Here is a 22,501-nt window from a genome sequence, read left to right on the forward strand (position 1 = left end):
AACAGTTTTGAATAAAGAAATCATGCAATCGAAGTAATCCGCCCTAGCGATACTAGCGCGAGTGAGTGTGATGTCAGAGGCGCATCGAATCTACAGATGTTTCGTACTAAAATATGTAAACTTCAATAATCTATATCTCAGTCATTTATTGATGGATTTCAAAATTTTTTTCGGCCACTGATTAGTTTTGATCTATTTTTTAAGACTAGTAAGGTGAAGATACTATTTTCTTTTTTTTAAACTTTTCCATTTTTCCATACAAACAAAATTTATGTCATTGAAAAAAAAATTAAATACAAATAAATTCAGTATTTTCTGATTTTTTCCTTTGTACACTCACTATTACCTAGTTGAATACAAAATTTGAACTTTCTAGGTCATCTGGAAGTGGGTTAGGTTTTGTATATGTCTATAAGTCAGTCAGTCTTAAAAATTGCGATTTTTGGATATTAATATCTACGCAACTGTTTAATCTGTACTTATGAAATTTAGGGTTCTTGTTTATCTTGAGGTCCTCTTGATATGTACCAAATTTGGTTTATATAACTTAAATAGTTTTTGAGTTATAAGGGGGTGAAAAGTGGCTCGAAATGGTTCGTGTAAATATACACACGGCTGCTGCTCGCCAGTTCTCTTCGCTTGAACTCGGCTTGACACGCTGCCGCGTGTCTAGATAAAAAAAAACATACCGGCCGAATTGATAACCTCCTCCTTTTTTTTGAAGTCGGTTAAAAAGCATGTCACATTTTTCGGCTTTCTTCGCCACAACAGATTGTACCTATGTTCCATATTCTAACCCTAGAAGCTAGGTTAAGAGTCTAGGTCATAATCAGTGAGGAACGAGCGTTATATGTATTCAAGACTTTACTTCAAGCTATGAATATCAACGTTGTATTCATATATGAAAAGTGTATGAGAATTTTTGATAAAAATTCATGTACAGCTTTTTTCATTATGATAAAAAATTTTGTTGGTAAATAGTTACTATGCAACCGTATATCTATTTGGTAGGTATTCCATATTTATTTCATTCAAACAAAAAATATATACGCAATGTATAAACAAAGGAGAAATATTATTATGATATATAAGCGTCTTACATTTGCTGTAACTTTGATAATTGGACTTTAAGTTTCTTCAAAAATAAATCTCCCTCAAAGAAAAATAAACTTTAACACCCTAACAATAAGAGTTACACCCATACTACTTTTCTACTCTTACATTTCACTCAGTGTCGAGTTGAAGAATGAAATAACAAATAAGATTTTTTTTTTTAATTTTTAGTTGGTTCGATTCCCGGTCGAAACAAGTGAACTTTCGATAATATTTGAATGCAGTTATATTTCTTTTTAAAAATAAAGGAATGTTTCCTTTCAGCAAAATTTGCTATCTCCAGTATATCTAGTACTTTCCCTCCAGGGCTCATCGAAAATTTCCACACTGTATATTTTCCACTTTTCATTACGACCGAGAGGAACTTTTTTAAATGATCTAAATGAAATGTAACAATTCTATTTATTAGTTATTAGTACTAAAAGCTTATTAATTAAACTTGCGGTTTCTAGAGTATTTCATTCATTTCATTCGCTTCATTTTATAATTTCACTAATGAAGCACCAATATAAGTAATGATCTTAATTCCTTAGTATAGTTTCGATTTTAAATGTTTCTTTAAAGAAAATAAATAGAACATTATAGTCTCACGAATAAAATAGCATTTTAATTTTACCAAAACAAAAATTTTAAAAAACTTATGAAAGATTTAAGTTCTTTAAGTTCATCTAGAAAGTTCAGACTACAAGATTTTGTATGTAGATAACATTGTTACCTACATACAAAACATCAAATCTTTCTATTTCATTATAGTATTACGTAGCGATAAAGCTGTTTTTTGAAATTAAAAAAGAACATATAATGTACCTACCGAGCACAGGTGTCAGAAATGAAATTTCTTTGGCAAGATCGCCTTACTCCATGACGTGATGGTATTGCCATGACACGACTTTGAAACTGTACTCTCAACGCGCCTTTCACCTATTCTATTCTGTATTCTGTCTATTATGTATTCTTCTTGCACTACAATAAATAAATATCATCATTAATTCATTCAACTTTAAATCTATCCCTACAGTGTGACCCAGGAGTCGGCGTGGACAGATTCTTCCACGCACTCTACACGGAACGGGAATCCAGGATGGTCATGCTGCTCGGCACAGCCTGTTCTGAAGTCACCGAGAGCATTGCGAAGATTGTACCCTATTGGAATATTGTGCAGGTAACACTGGGGATATAAAATTTAGTTATTTCTGTTATGTGAAAGGTAGGTATGTTGCGCTTAATTTTGGGTAGTTGAAAGGGTCACATAGGGTACTTGAAAGCAAACAAAGTACTAAAGTAGAGATTTTTACCTGTAAAAAAATAAAAATAAAGACAGATTATATAAAGTACCTACGTGAAAAAAGGCAAATTTATGTTTTAATGAACGTGTAAGTGTAACGGATTTAAGTCATATTTGAAATAAACAGCATGCAGTCTCGAAGTTTGATACTCTAATATTTTAATTTGGGATTAAGCTCTATAGAAACAATAACTTCCTATACAAACATACCACTTTCGTTATGGTGAAATGTATTGATTTTGGATTAATGAATGCCTTCAAAGTTCTACTTATTATATTTTAGAAAGACTTCAATAAATAACAATTTAGTAATTACTTTCAAAGGGAATTCTATTGAATATAATTTTCTTAATAACGGTCGCTCGATCCAGATCCACTCGATTTAAAAATAAATGTAACTTAGGAATAATGTAAAAAGCTTATTTGGTAGGTACAAACAAACAAACAAAAAATCTCTCTTGCGATCGAATACAGAATATGAAAATGCAGCTTTACCATTTAACGTAATTCCTCGTTACATTTATCTAAAGTTCAAGCTGCAAGCCGAATAGAAATATTAAAACTGAATCCGAATTCATTACGATCCAATTAAATTGTTCACGCCTTTTAAAAGTTCTCTAATTAAATACATCTTAGAAGAGTAATTAACAATATCTTGCTCGTACCTTTGATCTTTTAAAGTTCACTTTTCAACTATTCTTACTGAGGAAACTATTCAATATGAAAGGCCTTTTGTTTCAAACAAAACGACTCTTACTCATTAAAAGTTTCGCGTAGTTATAAGTTAGGAAGTGCACAATCAAACATTGTTAACAGTTTAAAAGAAAAGATTTTAGCTTTAAATATGAGTTGAAGCTTTGGATACATGAGAAAGAACATTTCGCTATGATGTTTTATATTAAGAAGGACTTATAGTTAATCTCAAGTAAATATCTAAACTATGAAGCCAATTTTTGCGTAATGATTTTTTCAGGTATTTTTCCGAACTCACATTTGTTAGATTTTGTAACCAATAAAACAATGAAATAACGTTGTTATTTATTATTGCATTATAGTTTTAATTAAAAGGTAACAATAATTTAAACTCAAATATTAGGTATATTTATCATCTTCATTGCATCTATATAATATCTACTACTCGGTAGTTAATTCTTTGAGATTAATTACCTAAGGGCAGATTTTTCAATCCTTGGTTAAAATTTATCCGTCCATTAAAGTATCACGAACATTTTAAAATGTCACCTGTAAACTGTCATATTATTATACGGACAATTAGAATTTAGAATACATTTTTGAAATGGTAGTTTAATACGTTATTCGATGAATAAGTTTTAATCAACGATTGAAAAATCAGCCCTAAGTTAATTTAGTTTATTCGAAGAATTGTTCCCGGAAAATAAATCTTAGTTATTTCTATTAGATTATTGGTTTATTCCTAGAATTAAAGGAGGATCTTATTGGTCGATAATTGGTAGAATCTGTTATTCCTCTACTAAATTACAAAATTTATGTCTAGAGAAGTATAAATGCTATCCGATTAGATCATTTTCAACACATCGAATTTCAAAATTTATGTCGAGAAAAAGTATAAACGCTGATTAGATCATGTCCATCCGAATTTCGCCGGCTAGTTATATCGCAGATCACAATTCTAACTCGATAGAGCTTCAAAGCGGCTGTTGGCTGAACCATTGCCGCGTGGCTAATCCTGGGGACGGCTAACGAAGCGTCATCTTCATTACAGCTAGCCTTGATTGTACTGGATTGGACACTGATATGACGTAGATTCGGTTTCACAACACGTGTAGATAACTGATTTACGCATATAATAAACGGAATTTGATGGTTACATAATATTTTGCATGTTTTCTTGTCTTTGATTTGTATAGGAAGAAAGGTTCAGACAGATGTTCTATACATTTTGGAGATGGTAAAAATGTTTGTGAATAAATAAAATTGCTAAAGTAGTACACATAAATCATAATAATTTTAAAAATATTATTAGGTGAAGGTGACTCGCCTAATTGAAAGCGTAGAGTGAACAGGTACCTTCTAGGGAAACGCGTAGTAGGCCACATCTCAGCTTAATATCAGGCGAGATTGCAGTCAAGCGCATCCCTATTCTCAATAAAAAAATGAAAAGATATTCATGTAAAAAGCATCGTAAGTGATGGTCCATATTCTTTGAAATAGATCTCCATTATTATGATACTTACTTACTTACTCCTCTGGCGCTGAAACCCCAAAGTGGGTCTTGGCCTCTGAGACGAGAACTCCCATTATTATGTTACTAAAGTCTAATGCTACTTATACACAGGTATCATTCGGGTCTACGTCACCAGCTCTCAGCGATCGTTCCGAGTTTCCCCTGTTCTGCCGCACTGTAGCACCGGACTCTTCACACAATCCAGCTAGAATTGCTTTTATCAGGTACATATTAAAATAATAATTTATCATTTGTATCACTCAATAACAAATTTGTGTCCACTTTTATGGGAGAGGATAAAACATTATTGTCTTTTCTTCTTTCTCGTGATATTCAGCAAAGCACTCATAAAGTAGTGGTAGAGAATCGTGGATTTTTACGTATCTTAGTCATGTATTTAGTATTTTAGGCATGAGTTGTAGATAAATGAGAGGTCGTGTAATATTCACACTTTTTTACACGGCCGCGGCGTAACCGTTTGTACCCTGATGTAATGTTAGACAATACTTACATATCTTGTAGCTTGTCAATCACCTTTAAAGAATAACATTTTTAAAACAATCTCTATCATCTGTATCATGATTAATTATATCTTATCCTGAAATCATTAACTGCTCTTCTATTTTAGGCAATTCGGCTGGGACACAGTGACTGCGTTTTCCCAAAATGAAGAGATCTATTCCCTGGCTGTAAATGAGTTGGTCACTCAGTTAGAAGCGGCTAATATCACTTGTGCGGCGTCTATTACTTTTGCTGAATCAGATTTTAAAGAGCAGTTGCAGCAGTTGAAAGTAAGTTTTGATTGTTTTAAATGATAAGAATTTATAAGCTGGGGATACCTTTAGAAAACGTCAAATTATTAAATACTAACTAATTGGTTTATAATATTACTAGCTTACCGCCCGCGGCTTCGCCCGCTTTGTCTAAAACCTAATAAATACCTTCCTCTTGAATCACTCTATATATTAAAAAAACCGCATCAAAATCCGTTGCGAAGTTTTAAAGATTTAGGCATACTGGGGACAGAGAAAGCGACTTTGCTATGATTGTAGTGATAATGGTAAAGATGCTTGTTTTATTAAAGTATAGAAGGCTCTTTATTCTAAATTAAATGTTAACAACGTTATTAATTAGTAAAGGATTGTTGATAAACGTTCAAATACTTAAAAAAAATATTAAGTAATTTTGAGACGCTACAATTTTAAAATAGATAAGTTCATTATTTGTCGTACTATTTATCTCAGGCCATGATTTCACGCCAAAATAAATTTACTAACAACCAGTCCACAAAAATTGGCACAAATTTCTTCTCCAACAAAACTCCCGAAAAATCTAATTAACATCGAAAGATAACTCCGTCAATCAAATTTAATTATAAATAATTGGATTCCGCAGTTTGGAATCACCTTGAGTGACTTGCACCGTACTTTGTCAATGTATATTCAGCTCCAAGTTTTAATAGCTTCTGTTAACGAACGAGGAAAGGGACTTAGAGGATTAAAGTATTGAATTAAGGTGTTAAATATAATGTTGTTATTGTTAATCCTGTGTGTAATACTAATATTATTGGGATGTGCTGCTTACATTAAAAGCCGCTAAGACACCTTTCACAAAGTTTTAAATGTTAAATTTGAATGTCTTTCTTAATTAAGTATACTTACACATTAAAACTGGATTTGTAGCTATAGAATAATTACAATGAAATTATCAAATTTTAAACTTTGTTAACCGGTATAATAAAGTGAAATATCGTGTTCTCATGTGAGTTTTTACGATCACATTCCCCTTCAGTATGTGGATATGTGTTTTCAGTTTTTATGAGTAACAAAAAGTATTGTGTGCTTTCAATTCCACTTTTAAGCTCAGTAAATCATTGTAGGTACTGTATGTAATTATCCGTTATTTTGTTATTCTGTTTATTATTTAATTTACTGATAAATCAAGGCGAAATTTGATAGTTTTTAAATACGATTATAAATTAAAATAATATTTTTGATGCTATCGACTACACGAAATATGGTTTTTCAGGGAACTTGATATATTTTTACATATTGTATCTTTATAAACTCTATTTGCAGAATTTAGACACAAGGATCATAATTGGCAGCTTCTCACAGGAAATGATTCCGAAGATATTTTGCGAGGTAAGTTCAGTAAGTAAGATTAATGATAGTAACATTTGTTTGAAAACTTTATTTTAATTATTATAACATGATTTTTAAAGCTGATTTTTTAATTATTAATCGTTAGCGTTACATTGATGATAAAATTTATTTATTCTTTACTCTTGTAGGTAATAGTAAAGGATCCTTTACTCTTGTAGGAAGGAAATTACCTACAAGAGTAAAGGAGTACAACTATTTTTATCACATAAATTTATCAATATTTTCGTGCATGCTATTACATGTTTTAATTGTTACAGTTATATTTTACTTAATGATAAATAAGGTTAAATTTCTTACTAATACGAGTCCATTTCTCTATAAAGCCTTGTGAAGTAAAATCTCATTATAATATTTTCAACAAGAACTAAGAAGTGCTCTTCACTATTGATGATATGTTTTATATAAATTTTAAATACTGGTGAATGTATCACTTTCTTACATTTATTCTTATGAAATATAAAACATAATTTATGATAATAATAACAAATGGGTTTGTCAATAATTTTTGTCTTTCTGTAGTTATATTCACATAAGTACATCCTACTAATATTATAAATGCGAAAGTTTGAGTATGTGTATGTGTGTGTTTGTTACTCTTTCACGCAAATACTACTGAAACGATTACAATGAAATTTAGCACACATATAGAGGGTAACTTGGATTAACACATAGAATAGGTTTTATCCCGGAAATCCCACGGGAACGGAAACGGTTTTACTTTGAAAACGTGGGCGAAGCCGCGGGCAAAAAACTAGTTGAAACTAAATGCTGTAATGCATTCATTAATTAAACGAACCGTCCGCTTATAACCAGAGCTTTTCATGAAAAAGATAAGCTTACCAAAATACTAAATTACGAAAAGCCCAAATGAAATAAATCCGTATCAGAGAGTGGCACTCGCCACTCGCCTTTGTTAAAATACAATGTTGGACGTGCTGAGTACCAGCCATGGGCTACAAAAGAAACGCTTGCTGTATAATTTTCAGCGATGAGCCCTTTCGATGTAAGATAATAGAATTAGGCGGAAGCTCTTAAGATTGTAGGGAGGAATGGAATAGTGCTTTATTTTTTAAATAGATGTATTTTTATAGGGTTTTAATTATTGTATATGTATTACGTAGTAGAGGTAGGTGATATTTAGTGTTTATTTTGTGTTGAAAGTTTTAGTTTAGAATGAGAAGCTTTTTAAATAAATATGTATATTATAATTCTAATACAGTTATTGATAATCACTCTATCAAATTTTAAATCTTTACACACCGAAAAAAAAAAAAAAACAAAACGCTTGCTTGATACTAAAACAACAAATAAAACAATTGTATAATACGACATAACTTACCTATATTTTATTTTGTATAACAGTTCCTATATTCCTTTTTAATCTAACTTCCCTTTGTAATTTTGATTGTATTACAGGCGTTTCGTCTGGGCATGTTTGGGGCGGAGTACGCGTGGCTGGTAGCTGGGGCGCCGCCTCGTATCAGGGGCGCGGCGCCCTGCGCGAGGTCACAGCTGGCTAGGGCGCTAGAGGGCCTTGTGTCTGTTACAGCGCACAGAGGCATCGTTGGGAATGTTGCCTCTTTTTCTGGTTTGGTAAGTCGAACTAGCGATTACTGATGAAAAGATTAATGACATAGATTCGATACGGTTTGTTGATCATTTGAGTTTTTGGTAAAACTTTACCTTTGTAATTTGGAAACAGGCCATCGTACTTACTATTGTAAAATTAAATAACTACATTACAGGCAGAGATAATTTTTTTAAACTTAAAATATGTAACATATTGCTGACCAGTCTTTATTTCGCAATTTTTAAAGATTAAAACAGAAAGCAATTATCGTCAACTGTACACAATAAAGACCATAAATCACAATTTAACACACTGTAAAACTTTACACACTCAAAAGAACATCCAATACAGACGAACGAAATGTTCCACCGCGAGATGGAAGCGGCTGGCGTGCCAATATCGCCCTTCGCGCCTCACACATACGACGCAGTTTGGGCTATCGCGTTAGCACTGAGTAGAGCTGAACACCTGTGGAGGAGCTCTGATAGCAATTCTACCAAGACATTGGGCTTGGGACAGTTTGACTATGATAGGAAGGATATGGCTGAAGAGTTTCTGAATCAACTGGGAAATTTGAGCTTTCTCGGTGTATCGGTAAGTTTGTAGTTTTAATTTGTTTAGTAATACTTGAAGGCGTGTACTCTATAAAGTTAGTATAATCTGTAGAGTTTGACTGTGCATAAGTGCCCTTACGCACTAGCGGTTTAGCCGCTTTCACATTTTAATATGCAACCGCCTTTATGATTAGTGCGTAGGTTAGCCGCCCCCGCGGTTAACCGCTTGTGCGTAAGGGCACTTAGGTTTAAGGTTAGGTTTAAAGATATTTTATTTTATTTATAGAAATCACAGTTTAAACTATTCGTATTTCGATCTAAAACGACCACACTGGCCTTTGCATGCTGGTCAAACATTCACATGAACTTTTCAGCTTCATACTATTAGTAAAGATTCAAGATGTGATATTGAATAATAATTGACGAAAACTTTTTTTTAAATACAACGGATAGCAATCATAAATAAACACAAGATATTATTTCCAGACACAGGAAACATACATTGTAGATACAAACGATATTCAGTGCATCATCTACAAACTACGTTTTACATATTCTACACGATTTCATTTCTACAAAAATAAAAAGTAAATACCCCAGACATCAATCACGAGCACGATTTAAACCAAATTTACATAAGTAGGGTACGAATAACCGCTAATACCTAAAATACGAACTCTCAGAGTCTCATTCGTATTCTTATTTGTAATCTATTATTCACAGCTCATACTATACTGGAGCCTCAAGAGAAATACTTGAAATGTATTTTGTTCTTGCGTAAATCGTGTACCTAATTGGTATCGATAGGTCTGTGGTTTTATTTAGGTCTATAGGTGGTTGGGGAAAGGCATGCATCTAGGTTTGAGAAATGTTTAAAGAATAGAATAAACAGAGGCTAGGCGCGGCAAGGCGAAAGACGCGGGTTTGAATCCCGCTTCGTGATTGATATATTCTATTTGTATACGTAGTATATTATTATTAGTCTGTGATTCTATTGAAAGATTTCTCATTTATAAAGCATTTGAATGTTGTACAACTAAATATAAAAATTTTTACTTTACCTATTCAGGTTTTTAATATTGGTTGAATCAGTCAGTCGAGCCCTTTGTTTACGTGTATAAAGAATTTCGACTTTTTTAGAAATTCTGCCATTTACATTTAACCAACCGTTAAAATTTAATTAGTAGACAGAAGAATGTTATTCGATAAGGTACAGAAGCTATTTAAAATATTATTCTGTTAGAAAAAATAATAACAAAGGATGTAGACTAAACGGAAAATATGCTGTGTAGTGTGTACCCAAAAATTTAGGCTGAGTTTTTGTAAAGAAATAACTGGGTGAAAAACTGAAATCCATTTGATTTTAGGGGCCGGTTTCGTTCAATGGAGCAGACAGGATAGGAATGTCAGCGTTTTATCAAATTCAAGGTATGATTTTATCTTCAAAGTTATTTTCTTTGTACGAAAAATTTGCTTGAACGAGTAGAAAATATGATAATATGCATGATGATGTACAGATGAATAAAGAAAAACGAGGAAGGCATAAGAGGAAAGTGGTATTGTTGGTCATTGATACATATTCCTTTGATGTTTAAAGGAAAAAAGCCTTTTGTATATTATCTCAATGAAATTTGAGATGAAACATTGCATTTCATTTCAAAATAAATTTGAATTGATAAATAGGCTAGAGCCCTTGGCTAGATAGTAAACAGAAATTCGGCTCATATTAAACTGCAAAACTTTGATTTTCTTTGAAAAATTGACTCAAACCTACTAAATTATTATAGAGTAGCTTCTGTTATATTACGAACAAATACTTTTCAATACACCATGACTAAGAGAATTCACGTTTCAGGAGGTCGTCCCAAAACAGTAGCTCTGTACACCCACGGCAAAGAACTGACGTGTCCTGAGTGTGCCAAGCCTCTCTGGGCGGGAGGGATCCCTTCAGCCAGGAGGGTGCTGGTCCTTAGAGTGGATTCTGTTTGGGCACCAGCGAGGTTGGCAGTCACTGCCCTGTCAGCTGCTGGTGTGGCTCTGGCGTTGGGGTTTTTGGCATTCAATTTGCATTATAGCAAACGCAGGTGATATATCTTAATATATATAAATCTCGTGTCACAATGTTTGTCCTCAATGGACTCCTAAACCACTTAACCGATTATAATAAAATTCGTACACCATGTGCACCAGTTCGGTCCAACTTGAGAGATAGGATAGCTTTAATCTCAAGTCGTTTTAGAGAAAGCGGGCGAAGCCGCGGGCGGTAAGCTAGTTATTTCATATGTTGATACTTTATGAGCGTAGATCTGTAGATATAATGTAACCATTTCATAAAAACGCAGATGAATAATGTTAAGAAAACCGAAAGAAAACGTAATATTAAGTTGAATTATGTCTCGATTTAAATAAGTACGAAGAATTTTAAATTGAAATATTTCATTTTTAGTTAAGTAACCTAACCAATTAGGGGTATAAGAAAACTGTCCCGTGCCAGCAAAATAAATTTATTTCTTAGAAAATAAATTTATCTCTTAGAATTATTCATATTGTCCGCATAAGACATTCATATTGTGCATAAAATACAAGTATACCAGTATACATTTGTTTTCGTAGATCAATAAAACTATCATCACCTCGGTTGAACAACATGACGTTAATTGGTTGCGTGCTGGTGTACACGGCGGTGGCCCTCCTGGGTGTTGATAATGCTATCCTTCCTTCATACATCCCGTTTTCTGCTATGTGCACTGTAAGTATTATAAATGAGAACATTTTAAAAGAAAATATATTTGTATATAAACTACTTTCATTTTTTTTACTACCATTATCTTTTAAATATAAAAAACTTAATGTTTATTCCGCACTGTTTATACGTATGACATGTATCTTTCTATGTATGACACACACACGCACAAACGCAAAAACGCACGCATGGACGCACACACACACACACAAACTAACACATTCCCACACCCACACATACAAACATACATATTACACGCGCACAAATACATGCAGACAAACACTACACATACACTGGTCACGTATTAATAGGTCTATATTATTTTAAGTAGAAGTAGATGTTAAGTTAGTCTATTGTTTTGTTTTTTCTCTTCTTGCCATTCGTTTGTTTATTGTTATGTTAAGTTACAAATGTATTTGAGTAGTGTTATCCGCGAGGGGGGCTAGTGATCTGTACTACAGGTCTTTCACAGACCTATTTCAGACACTAGTCCTTCACAACGTAAATGCTACACGTTTACATATTTTGTTCCATTGTAATAGTTTAAGTTGTGAAGGCAAATAAATAAACTTTTTATTTATTATTATTACCATATTAACATCATTTGCTTGATCACACAATAAAGAATTTATAGTACTACGAAAGTTTTTAATGATGCATATTATTAGCCATGATTCAAATTTTGCTTTACTAAATTTTTTTTAAATTACTAAATGTATTGCAGAGCAGAGTGTATATTCTGTCCGCTGGATTCTCTTTGGCATTTGGCTCGATGTTCGCTAAAACTTACAGAGTTCACAGAATTTTTATAAGGTAAGTTTTAACTCGATATTTTCTTCTTTAACTTTAAAAGGGTATACTTGTACGTGTTCTGGAAGTTCTTTTATACATCTTCAAGTTGAGCTTTATTTTAGTTTCAGCTCTATCATTCGTCTTCCTAATTTGTAACATCTGGTGCTTACTAATACAACTAAAATACTTCAAGAAAAAAATGTCGTTCAATTCAAACTTTATAATCCAATTGTGTATTTTAGAATAATTGAACGACTAATTTATTCAAAATGTAAAATGATTTCACGATCACTACTAGGGCCGTATCTTGTTTAACAACGAAGACATATTTCTTAAATTTTCGGCAGACATATTTCTTACTTTTGCAACACATGCTGTAGCTTGAATAATCAATATACAGTACTCCAAAAGTGATAATGCGCATTGAAATCTTCGTCACAGTTCGATAATGTCATATTTCCGGAGCGTCCGAAGACGATATGTACATTGTACATATAGAGTGGTTAAATGCATTTTCTTCATGCATAATTTATTAAAATTTGTTTAGTCAAAATACATTTTGGAAATACGACAATTAGCGAAGATTTGCATGCGCATTATTAATTTTAGAGTACTGTACCATTTTACTCTTTTCACCATTAATACTGCAGAAATTTTCAGCAATCGCAGCGGAGTCTGCAAAACAAAGCTTCTCCAAGACACGCCTCTTATCTCCCTGGTTTGCGCATTACTTATCATTGATGGCCTATTGGTCACTCTGTGGGCTACCCTGGATCCCATGGAACGGCATCTGAAGAACTTGACTGTTGAGATCAGCGCAACGGACAGGAGTGTTGTGTATCAGCCACAGGTGATGACTGATGATGTGTGATGAAATGAATAGGAATTAAATAAAAGTCTGAGAAATGAGAGAGATCTGGGAAATGTTCTGTCCATTCTATATTTGTTATTAACATACATAAGTTATGACCATAATGTTTAATCAGCAGAATTTTTATATTTTATTTAACGCATTGTAAATTTGAACATAGTTTGTATTTTGTTTAGGTTATTTTTTATAGTGTATACTTTATTTTTGGCATTCATTAAAGCGTGTTGTTTTTTTTTATAGTTAATTGAATAATCTTTAGAAGAATTATCACAATTCAAAAGTATATTAACGTCTTCATTGTCTTTTCATAACAATATACAATATTATATTTACCATGAAATACTAGAAGTCAGAACTTTAACTACATTGACATAAAAAACTTTCTTCCAGATAGAAATATGTAAATCACACAACACAACAGGTTGGCTCTGCGTGCTGTACGCTTATAAAGGCTTACTTCTCTTAGTAGCAGTTTATATGGCCTGGGAGACCAGACATGTCAAGATCTCCGCTTTAAACGACTCCAAATACATTGGAATCAGCGTATATTCAGTTGTTATTACCAGTGCTAGCGTTGTGGTTATTGGAACGATTATATCTGAGCGAGCAACGCTAGCATATATCACGATAACCAGTTTAATTCTTATTGCAACTACATCAACGCTGTGCTTGTTGTTCTTGCCAAAAATTGTTGCTATACGGAAAAAAGGTAAATCATTAAACTTAATTAATATAAAATGTTTGATAAAAATATATTAATAATGTTTGTTAAAAATATATTAATAATAAAATGTATTTTTTTAATGCTGAAAAGGTTTGTCACTGCTGATACGATTTTTTTATTCATATGGATCAATTTATTTGTTTTTAGGTGAAGAAGACCCCGTAATACAAAGCTTAGGGTTGCGCCTAGAATGTAAAACTAGACGATTTGTGACAGACGAAACACAAGAACTTCATTTCCGTATTGAAATACAAAATAAGGTTTATAAACGGGAAGTAGCAGCCCTAGACAAGGAAATAGGTCGTCTGGAGAAATTACTAGCCGAGCCCTTAGAATCTAACGTGACTCTGCATAAGCGGGTATGTATTTTAAGTAAAGTTTTCTTTGTTTATTTTGTAAAACATTTTAATTTGTAAATTAATGTTAATTTATTTTCAATAGGACTACGGGTACTAAATGGCAGGAATAAAAAAGGTTAATGAAATAATAGAGTGTGCGTTTTCAGTGTGTTTTTATATTTCATAGTTTTACTGATTTTCAAATAGATATTCAGTCAGATTCAAATAGACATACGCATCTAGAATAACACGTTTTATCACTACAATCAATCATATCAGTGTAGAAATTCTAACAAATAACAACACAAAAGCAGCACTAGTGATCATTTTTCTAGATTTTGAATACTTTTACACACAATCTCACCCATTGATTAGGTACACATATTGTGTGATAAATTTGAACGCACTCAACTCAACAAGAACTATCATACCAAAACAGCTTTTATGTTTCAGACTGAATTGAACACTGTCGAAGAGGAAGGCAATACGTATGACAAAGACAGACGAACACCAAGCGTGAGTGGAGGTCTGCCATTGCTTCTCCTCTCAGTGTTACCCCCAGTAATACCTCGAGCAAGCTGGCCGTCTGCTGAAGCATGCCGAGGAAGAAATTCAGTCAGTTTTAGTTCCCAACCTAAACTCAACTACAGAAAATCCCAACAAGCAATCGATTTGTACAACCTCTGCTTAAACAAACGCGAGGAAAACCACGGCTTTCTGCAGAGACTAAAGAGTCTTTTCGGAAGTCGACCGTCTAGCAGAAAAGCTTCAACGATGTCCATAGCAGATCCTACGGGACAGAGTATTGCAGCCGCATTGAGAATGCACGTTGGTATGATAGCTGGCTTAGTGCCTGGAAACCGAAAGCACTCAATAGTACATTCCTGTAACACTCTTAACGTACCGAATCCAGAATTGAGATTGAGGCGGGAATCATACGCAAGAAGTGGCCCGATCATTCGGATAACAGACGATGAACCAACATGTTCATACAATTCTAATAAGAGCATACCACCAAACAAATATGTAGCAGAGCCTGAAACGAAAGTCAACTTCGTTCTACCCAAAACGCATAAATCAGTGTCTCAAGGTTCCTGTGAAAAAATAAAGGGCTCACCGCGCTTTCCTCATCGAATATCACCTGCAGCTTCCAGTCTTTCTACATTAGATACGAGAAGAAAAACTAGCGCGGATAGTGTATTCAATATAAGCAGTGCTTTCGATGAAAACAGAAGACATAGTCATCAGAATGTTGTCAAAGGTACTGATAAGAATTTGGAGAACAGATGGAGGTCTACAGAAGACGCCAGGCCTGGTCCATCAACGCGACATTAAACCGTGCCAAAATATTATATTTGTAAATAATAAATAATAATTAATCAGTGTGTGTAATTGTGTAATTTAATATAAGTTTTGCTAGTACCTGTATTAGATCTTAATAGTTTTATTGTCAATTAATATTTGTTCCTTGTTAGCCAGAATCTGTTGTGAAGGTAACTTTACTGTAACTTTTTCCTTATCATTTTCCACTCCAATAGATTCGATTATAAAAGAAAGATCACTTTCCTATCTTTACGACTAAATTTATGCAACTCAAGCAGAATTGTGGGGATTGGAGTATTAACAATTATTTCTAAGCCATATATTTTTACTTACAAAGCTAAAATGTTTTTAATTTTTTTATTGTTTGATAAAGACAAATTAATGATGTTTTTTATTTTATTATTTTAACGTCTAAAGCTTATTTTTAGAACATCGTCATAAATATTTATTTATCTTTTCTGGAGGCCTAAGCAATTCGGTTTTCACTTAATGTAGTTTAAGATATTTTCTCAAACTATGTATAATATAAACAAAAATCGTGTAAAATTAAAAATATAAGGGAAAAACACCAAAGAGTAGAGATAGATAAGTATGAAATGATATAAAATAAATATATGTATATTGTACATGTGTGTAAAACAAACATTTTTATTTATTTAAAATGTTAGTTTAAAGCCAGAATATCCAAAAAAAATACGGGAACTACAAAATTATTATCTATACACCTACTTCATTGTATAGATTTTATTTAAATGGTGTACCTATATTAAGAAGAAAATTGTGAAAGTATTTACACAAAGAAAGCAATAATATAGTGAAAATATACCTAAGATTGAGTTAGTTCTCTATTAAGTAAAGATATTACTAGATATAGACTCTCCTATAAATACTATTAGCGTCTATTATAGAAGTGTTCAAATTTTTAAAATCGGCAGTGAAATATTTTAATAAACCGTTAATATTTTGATGTGTGGAACTCTAATAAATTTATAAAATATCGATTGTTGTTTTATTATCTATATTCTATCCAAATAACATCTATACATATAATAAAATCGTAGGAAAGTCAAAACTGTACATTGAATATTTTTTTAAAAGAATACCTGGGCCGTGATCTATAATCGATATAGAAGCCAAAAACATAGTTTTTAGAATTTTTGTCTGTTTGTCTGTTTGTCTGTTTGTCTGTTTGTCTGTATGTTTGTCCGAGCTAATCTCGAAAAGTACTGCATAGATTGACTTCAAATTTTGCATGAATATTACTAACAGGTCGGGTGAGGCTATAGGCTACATATTATCAAGCTATTGATGGGTTTTGGGCAGGAAAAAGCAAAGATTGTTAAATAAACTTAAGATTCTTTATTAGACGATGCGCGTAGTACGAAGGGTAAAGACGGAAGAGAAAAATTATAAGATGACACATAGGTATTTGACATACACATTTGTTTATACAAACTCTTTTCACCAACACTGGCCCTTAAACAAATGTGTAGGTACATAATTATTGTACAACATTAAACAAGTTTAGTTTTTACAATTTTAAGAATTTAACAAATTTATTGTAAACCTAAACGCGTTACAAACTTATAATGCTTTTCTTTAGTAAGTGGTTTTGTTAAAATATCGGCAGTCATTTCAGAAGTACACAAATAATTCAAATTAACAATATTATCTTTTACAACTTCTCTTATAAAATGATGCCGCACATCTATATGTTTCGTACGAGCATGATACATAGGATTCTTACACAATTTTTGTGCTGATTGGTTATCATTAAAAATCGTAACAGAACAATGCCTACCTAACAATTCATACAACAGAGTTCTTATGAATAACGCTTCTTTACAAGAATCTGATAGAGCCATATATTCTGCTTCTGTGCTAGAAAGAGCGACTGTTCGCTGTTTTCTACTTTCCCACGATACACAACAGTTCCCAATTTGAAACACAAACCCAGTGTACGACCTACGATCCACCTCACACGAAGCCCAGTCAGCATCAATATACCCATTGATGTCTAGACCACTTCTACTAAAAACAAGTTTGTAGTTTACAGTACCCTTTAAATACCGTAGTACGCGTTTCGCGGCCTTCCAATGACGCTGATCATAACAATCATTATACTGGCTCAGCATGCTTACCGCGTGCGCGATGTCTGGCCTGGAGCTAACTGAAATATAATTTAAACAACCAATTAAATTTCTATATTCCAAATTCTCCTCCTTTTTATCAGCCTTTACAAGTTTCAATCCCGATTTCATTGGAGTTTGAGCTGGCTTACAGTCAGTCATATGAAAACGGTCTAAAACATTCTTTATGTAACTAGACTGATCAAGATAGATATTATCTTGGTTTCTTGTGATGCGCATACCAAGTATATGGCTGGCTGGCCCTAAATCCTTCATTTCGAATTCTTGCATGAGTTTCTTCTTTATTTCAACTTTCATTTGTGAATTTCTGGTTGAAAATAATAATATATCGTCCACATACAACCCAATGATGACTAATTCTTCACCATTTGATTTAAAATACACGCAGGGCTCTGAGGACAGTCTTCTGAAACAAAGTTTTGTAACCAACACATGGTTTATCTTTTCATACCAAGACTTCGAAGCTTGCTTTAGGCCATAAATTGCTTTATGCAATTTATATACTTTATGCTCACAGCCTTTTACTTTATAACCTTCCGGTTGTTCCATGAAAACTTTTTCTTGCAAATCTCCATTTAGAAAAGCAGTTCTTACATCCAAATGATCGATATCCATCTGCTTTTCAGCTGCTAAAGCCAATAATATGCGAATAGTGGAATATCGAACCACTGGAGAAAAAGTTTCCTCGTAATCAATTCCATAGCGCTGTGTAAAACCTTTAGCTACCAATCTGGCTTTATACTGCTTTAGATTTCCATCAAGATCTTTCTTTTTCTTAAAAACCCACTTAATCGGTTTTTGATCTTTAGGTGGATCAGTTAATGTCCAACATTTATTTTTAATAAATGATTGATACTCATCAGCCATTGCTTTCTTCCAGTGAACAGCTTCAGCCCCTCCTAGAGCTTCTTGAACTGTCTCTGGTTCATCTCCAATGCAGGTCAGCATTGCAGTACACGCACTGTCATATTCCGATGTATCCATCGCATCTTCAAGTGTCGATTCACCTGGAATGTAAGTGACATCGGAAGGATCAACAGAACTACTGCTGTCAGAGTCATCTAACTCAAAAATACACTGTCTTCTGGGATTAGTTACAATCTCGTTTTCTTCCCCTTTTTCTGGTGATAGTGAATTTTCAGACTGTGCTACTTCAACATGAGAATCATTTGAGTTTAAATTCTCAGTCTGTAAATTATTTATCATCATGAAAAAATCACCATTTTCACATTTTTCAGTGTTTTTTGTATAGAATTTGTTTTCAAAGAAAGCAACATCCCTTGATTTAATAATTTTGCTGAGATTCTCTGGATCAATCAATCTATAACCCTTACTATTTTCACAATATCCTACAAAAATGTAAGGTTTACATTTTGAATCTAATTTCTTACGATTCTGTGTCAAGGCATAAACCACACAACCAAATATACGTAAATGGCTAAGATTCACCTTCTCATTAGTCCATTTTTCCTCTGGCGTGCTACCGTAGACTGCTTTTGTAGGGGACCGGTTCTTCAAATAAACAGCGGTATTGACCGCTTCTGCCCAGAACTGCCCATCTAAGCCTGCGTCTCGTAACATGCTGCGAGCCTTCTCGACGATTGTCCTGTTGGCCCGCTCAGCAACACCGTTCTGCTGAGGCGAGTGCGGTATGGTAGTCTGGTGAATGATGCCGTTATCCTTCAAATATTCCTGGAATATAGAATTGACATATTCGCCTCCATTATCCGTCCTCAACAATTTTATTTTTCTATTGGTTTGGTTCTCCACCATTGCCTTGGAATGTTTGAAGTTATCGAAAACTTCACTCTTATTTTTCAGAAAATAAATCCATGTTTTCCTACTACAATCATCAATAAACGTGAGGAAGTAACTAGCACCACCGAAAGATTTCACTGGCATAGGCCCGCATAAATCACTGTGTACAACACCTAACAGTTCATTTGACCTACTTTGTGCCTTCTTAGGAAAAGGTAATTTGCTAAGCTTCCCCTTAACACAAGCTTCACATTGACTGAACTGTGATTTATCATAAGTAATACCACTAGCCATACCTTTCATTAACAAATGCATACTCCTCATATTGAGATGTCCTAGTCTCCTGTGCCATGTCTCCTGCGTAACAGAGTTAGCAGCCGCCTGGAAACTCAGCTCAGTTTCTTTCTTACAGCTCTCAGATGCTTTCTTCTGCACTAAATCTTGAGCTTCTGTATTTACCTTGGTAGTCGCAGATTCTACACTATTCCCTGAAAACATAGAACAGCCACCACATCCTACCACACACAGATCACGCTCTCTAACAGATTCTGCAGTTTCTAATTGATAAACACCATTTTTATGTACAGCTGTAGCTGCTAGCTTTTTACCATAGAATATATTACAACATTTTTCATTAAAAATAACTCTAAAACCCTTCCTAGTTAACGCACTGACTGACAACAAGTTTGTAGCTAAATTCGGTACATGATAAACTTCACTGATTGTTTTGATGCCTAATTTCAAATTTACTTTTACATCACCACGACCAGCAGTAAATAGTTTTTCACCATTAGCCACCTTGACTTCAGACACATAACCAGGAACAAAGTTATTTAGTATATTCCTGTCATGACACATATGACTACTCGCACCAGAGTCTATTAACCATATATCATTCTGCACACAAGCTGATAATGCTGTCAATAGTAACTGGTTTGTTGAGCTCTCCGCCTTAACTGGTTTCACAGATTTACAGTTCCTCGAGAAGTGACCAAGCTTCTTGCACTTAAAGCATTTGATTTTCTTACGTGCCGCCACCAACGCTGTTGAACTCGTGTCACCTTTTTCATCACGTCGATGCTTCTCCTGCATGAGCTTCGCTTTGACCACTTCACTCGACAACTTGATATTAGAATTTTCAAGTGCCATTATGAGTGGATCAAAGTCTTGAGACAAGCCACTCAGTAAGAGAACTGCAACGAAATCGTCTTCCAGAGGTGAACCAATATCGTTCAGCTGTTGACTTAGGTCGCTAATCTTCGCAACGTAAGCTTCCATGCTTTCACATTCGCATAATTTTGTTGCAAACAAAAGACGAAGCAAACTCAGTCTCCTTGACAACCCCTTGTCTTCGTACGCCTTTTGCAAATTAATCCATGCATCCCGCGCCGTCTCTGCGTTCCTTACATGCGTAAAAACCGAGGGCTTTACTGACAAACAGATCTTAGCAAGAGCTTTCTGAGATCTCTTCATATGAGCCGCATCTTTGACATCTTCAGTTTTATCTTCCGAAACGACGTCCCATAAGTCCTCGTGAATGAGTAGCATTTTCAGTTGGAACTTCCAATTACTGTAGTTTTCTATGCCGCTCAACTTCTCCACAGGAGTTAAAGTCGAAACCGATGTCGATGTCGCCATTTTTACATGTATGGACGGGCGTTTTAGTTTATTTATAAAATTACTTTTATTCTGCCAAAACTCAAAAATAATTATATACAGAGCAAAGATAACGTCCTGGGCCCATAACCTGATGGGTTTTGGGCAGGAAAAAGCAAAGATTGTTAAATAAACTTAAGATTCTTTATTAGACGATGCGCGTAGTACGAAGGGTAAAGACGGAAGAGAAAAATTATAAGATGACACATAGGTATTTGACATACACATTTGTTTATACAAACTCTTTTCACCAACAGCTATCACCTACGGAGGAGGAGCTGTGAACCTTTATTTTTCTTACGTATTCCGTGTATTACGACAGCGTACAATCTAAAGACTCATGTTTAAATGTTGGTTTCGAGTAAGCCATGCTATTATCTAGCTTTACAAAATAAAAACTATGTCATTTACGTAATTTGGGCAGAGAAACAGTTTAATGAATTTAGTAGTATAAAGACAAATTAGAAACAGCGCCATCTATTAAATGTTATAAAAATCAAATCAATTTACACGTTAACTATTGGAAATTAATAATCAAATGACGCATATATAAATGTTGTTTGACAATATCTATATTGACACTATAAAAATTATGCCATTTAAGTAACTTGGGAAGAGAAACATAGCTTAAAGAATGTATGTTGTATAATGTTAATTTTGTAACAGCGCCATCTATGAGATTTCGTAAAAATCAAATCAATTTACATGTTAACACTACTGAACACAATGTTAAAAATTAATAATTTAAATTTAATTATGTTATTTATTTATTTAACTCTTTAACCCATATCTTCCGTTCCCTATAAGATATATTTCGTGTAAATAATAAACTACATTTTTTTAAAGTGAGGGTAGATGTTTATTATTTTAAGTAAAAATAGACACCATTATCTACAGTTAATCTAATGATTGTGTTCCAAAGAGTATAATAATATATTGTTGTGTTCATTAGTTACAATTTTAAAAATCTTCGTGTTTTATAAATTTACTAGCTTACCGCCCGCGGCTTCGTCCGCTTTGTCTAAAACCTAATAAATTATGTACTAAAACCTTCCTCTTGAATCAGTCTATCTATTAAAAAAACCGCATCAAAATCTGTTGCGAAGTTTTAAAGATTTAAGCATACAAAGGGACATAGGGACACAGAAAGCGACTTTTTTCATATTATGTAGTGATATTTATAAAGCAATTGAATGCCATAAAACCAAAAATATCAAATGCAATCTTCGTGTTTTGTGAATTTTCACCATCAT

At 33.5% G+C, this 22,501-nt stretch overlaps 1 protein-coding gene across 1 annotated transcript in view; it reads left to right on the forward strand.

Moving 5' to 3' along the window:
* LOC123693530 (gamma-aminobutyric acid type B receptor subunit 2) overlaps positions 1-15,982 on the forward strand; it is a 61,408-nt gene extending 45,426 nt beyond the window's left edge. Inside the window, exons 3-16 of the mRNA XM_045638687.1 lie at positions 2,132-2,275; positions 4,716-4,828; positions 5,233-5,395; positions 6,683-6,748; positions 8,186-8,362; positions 8,691-8,933; positions 10,261-10,321; positions 10,749-10,977; positions 11,507-11,642; positions 12,361-12,449; positions 13,089-13,278; positions 13,690-14,008; positions 14,171-14,382; positions 14,815-15,982. Coding sequence (XP_045494643.1) covers positions 2,132-2,275; positions 4,716-4,828; positions 5,233-5,395; positions 6,683-6,748; positions 8,186-8,362; positions 8,691-8,933; positions 10,261-10,321; positions 10,749-10,977; positions 11,507-11,642; positions 12,361-12,449; positions 13,089-13,278; positions 13,690-14,008; positions 14,171-14,382; positions 14,815-15,696 — 3,024 coding nt within the window. The 3' untranslated portion in view covers positions 15,697-15,982. The remainder of the gene's footprint in view (positions 1-2,131; positions 2,276-4,715; positions 4,829-5,232; positions 5,396-6,682; positions 6,749-8,185; positions 8,363-8,690; positions 8,934-10,260; positions 10,322-10,748; positions 10,978-11,506; positions 11,643-12,360; positions 12,450-13,088; positions 13,279-13,689; positions 14,009-14,170; positions 14,383-14,814) is intronic.
* Positions 15,983-22,501: the final 6,519 nt, after the last annotated feature.

Source organism: Colias croceus, chromosome 8, assembly GCF_905220415.1.
Source record: "Colias croceus chromosome 8, ilColCroc2.1".
Lineage (NCBI taxonomy): Eukaryota > Metazoa > Arthropoda > Insecta > Lepidoptera > Pieridae > Colias > Colias croceus.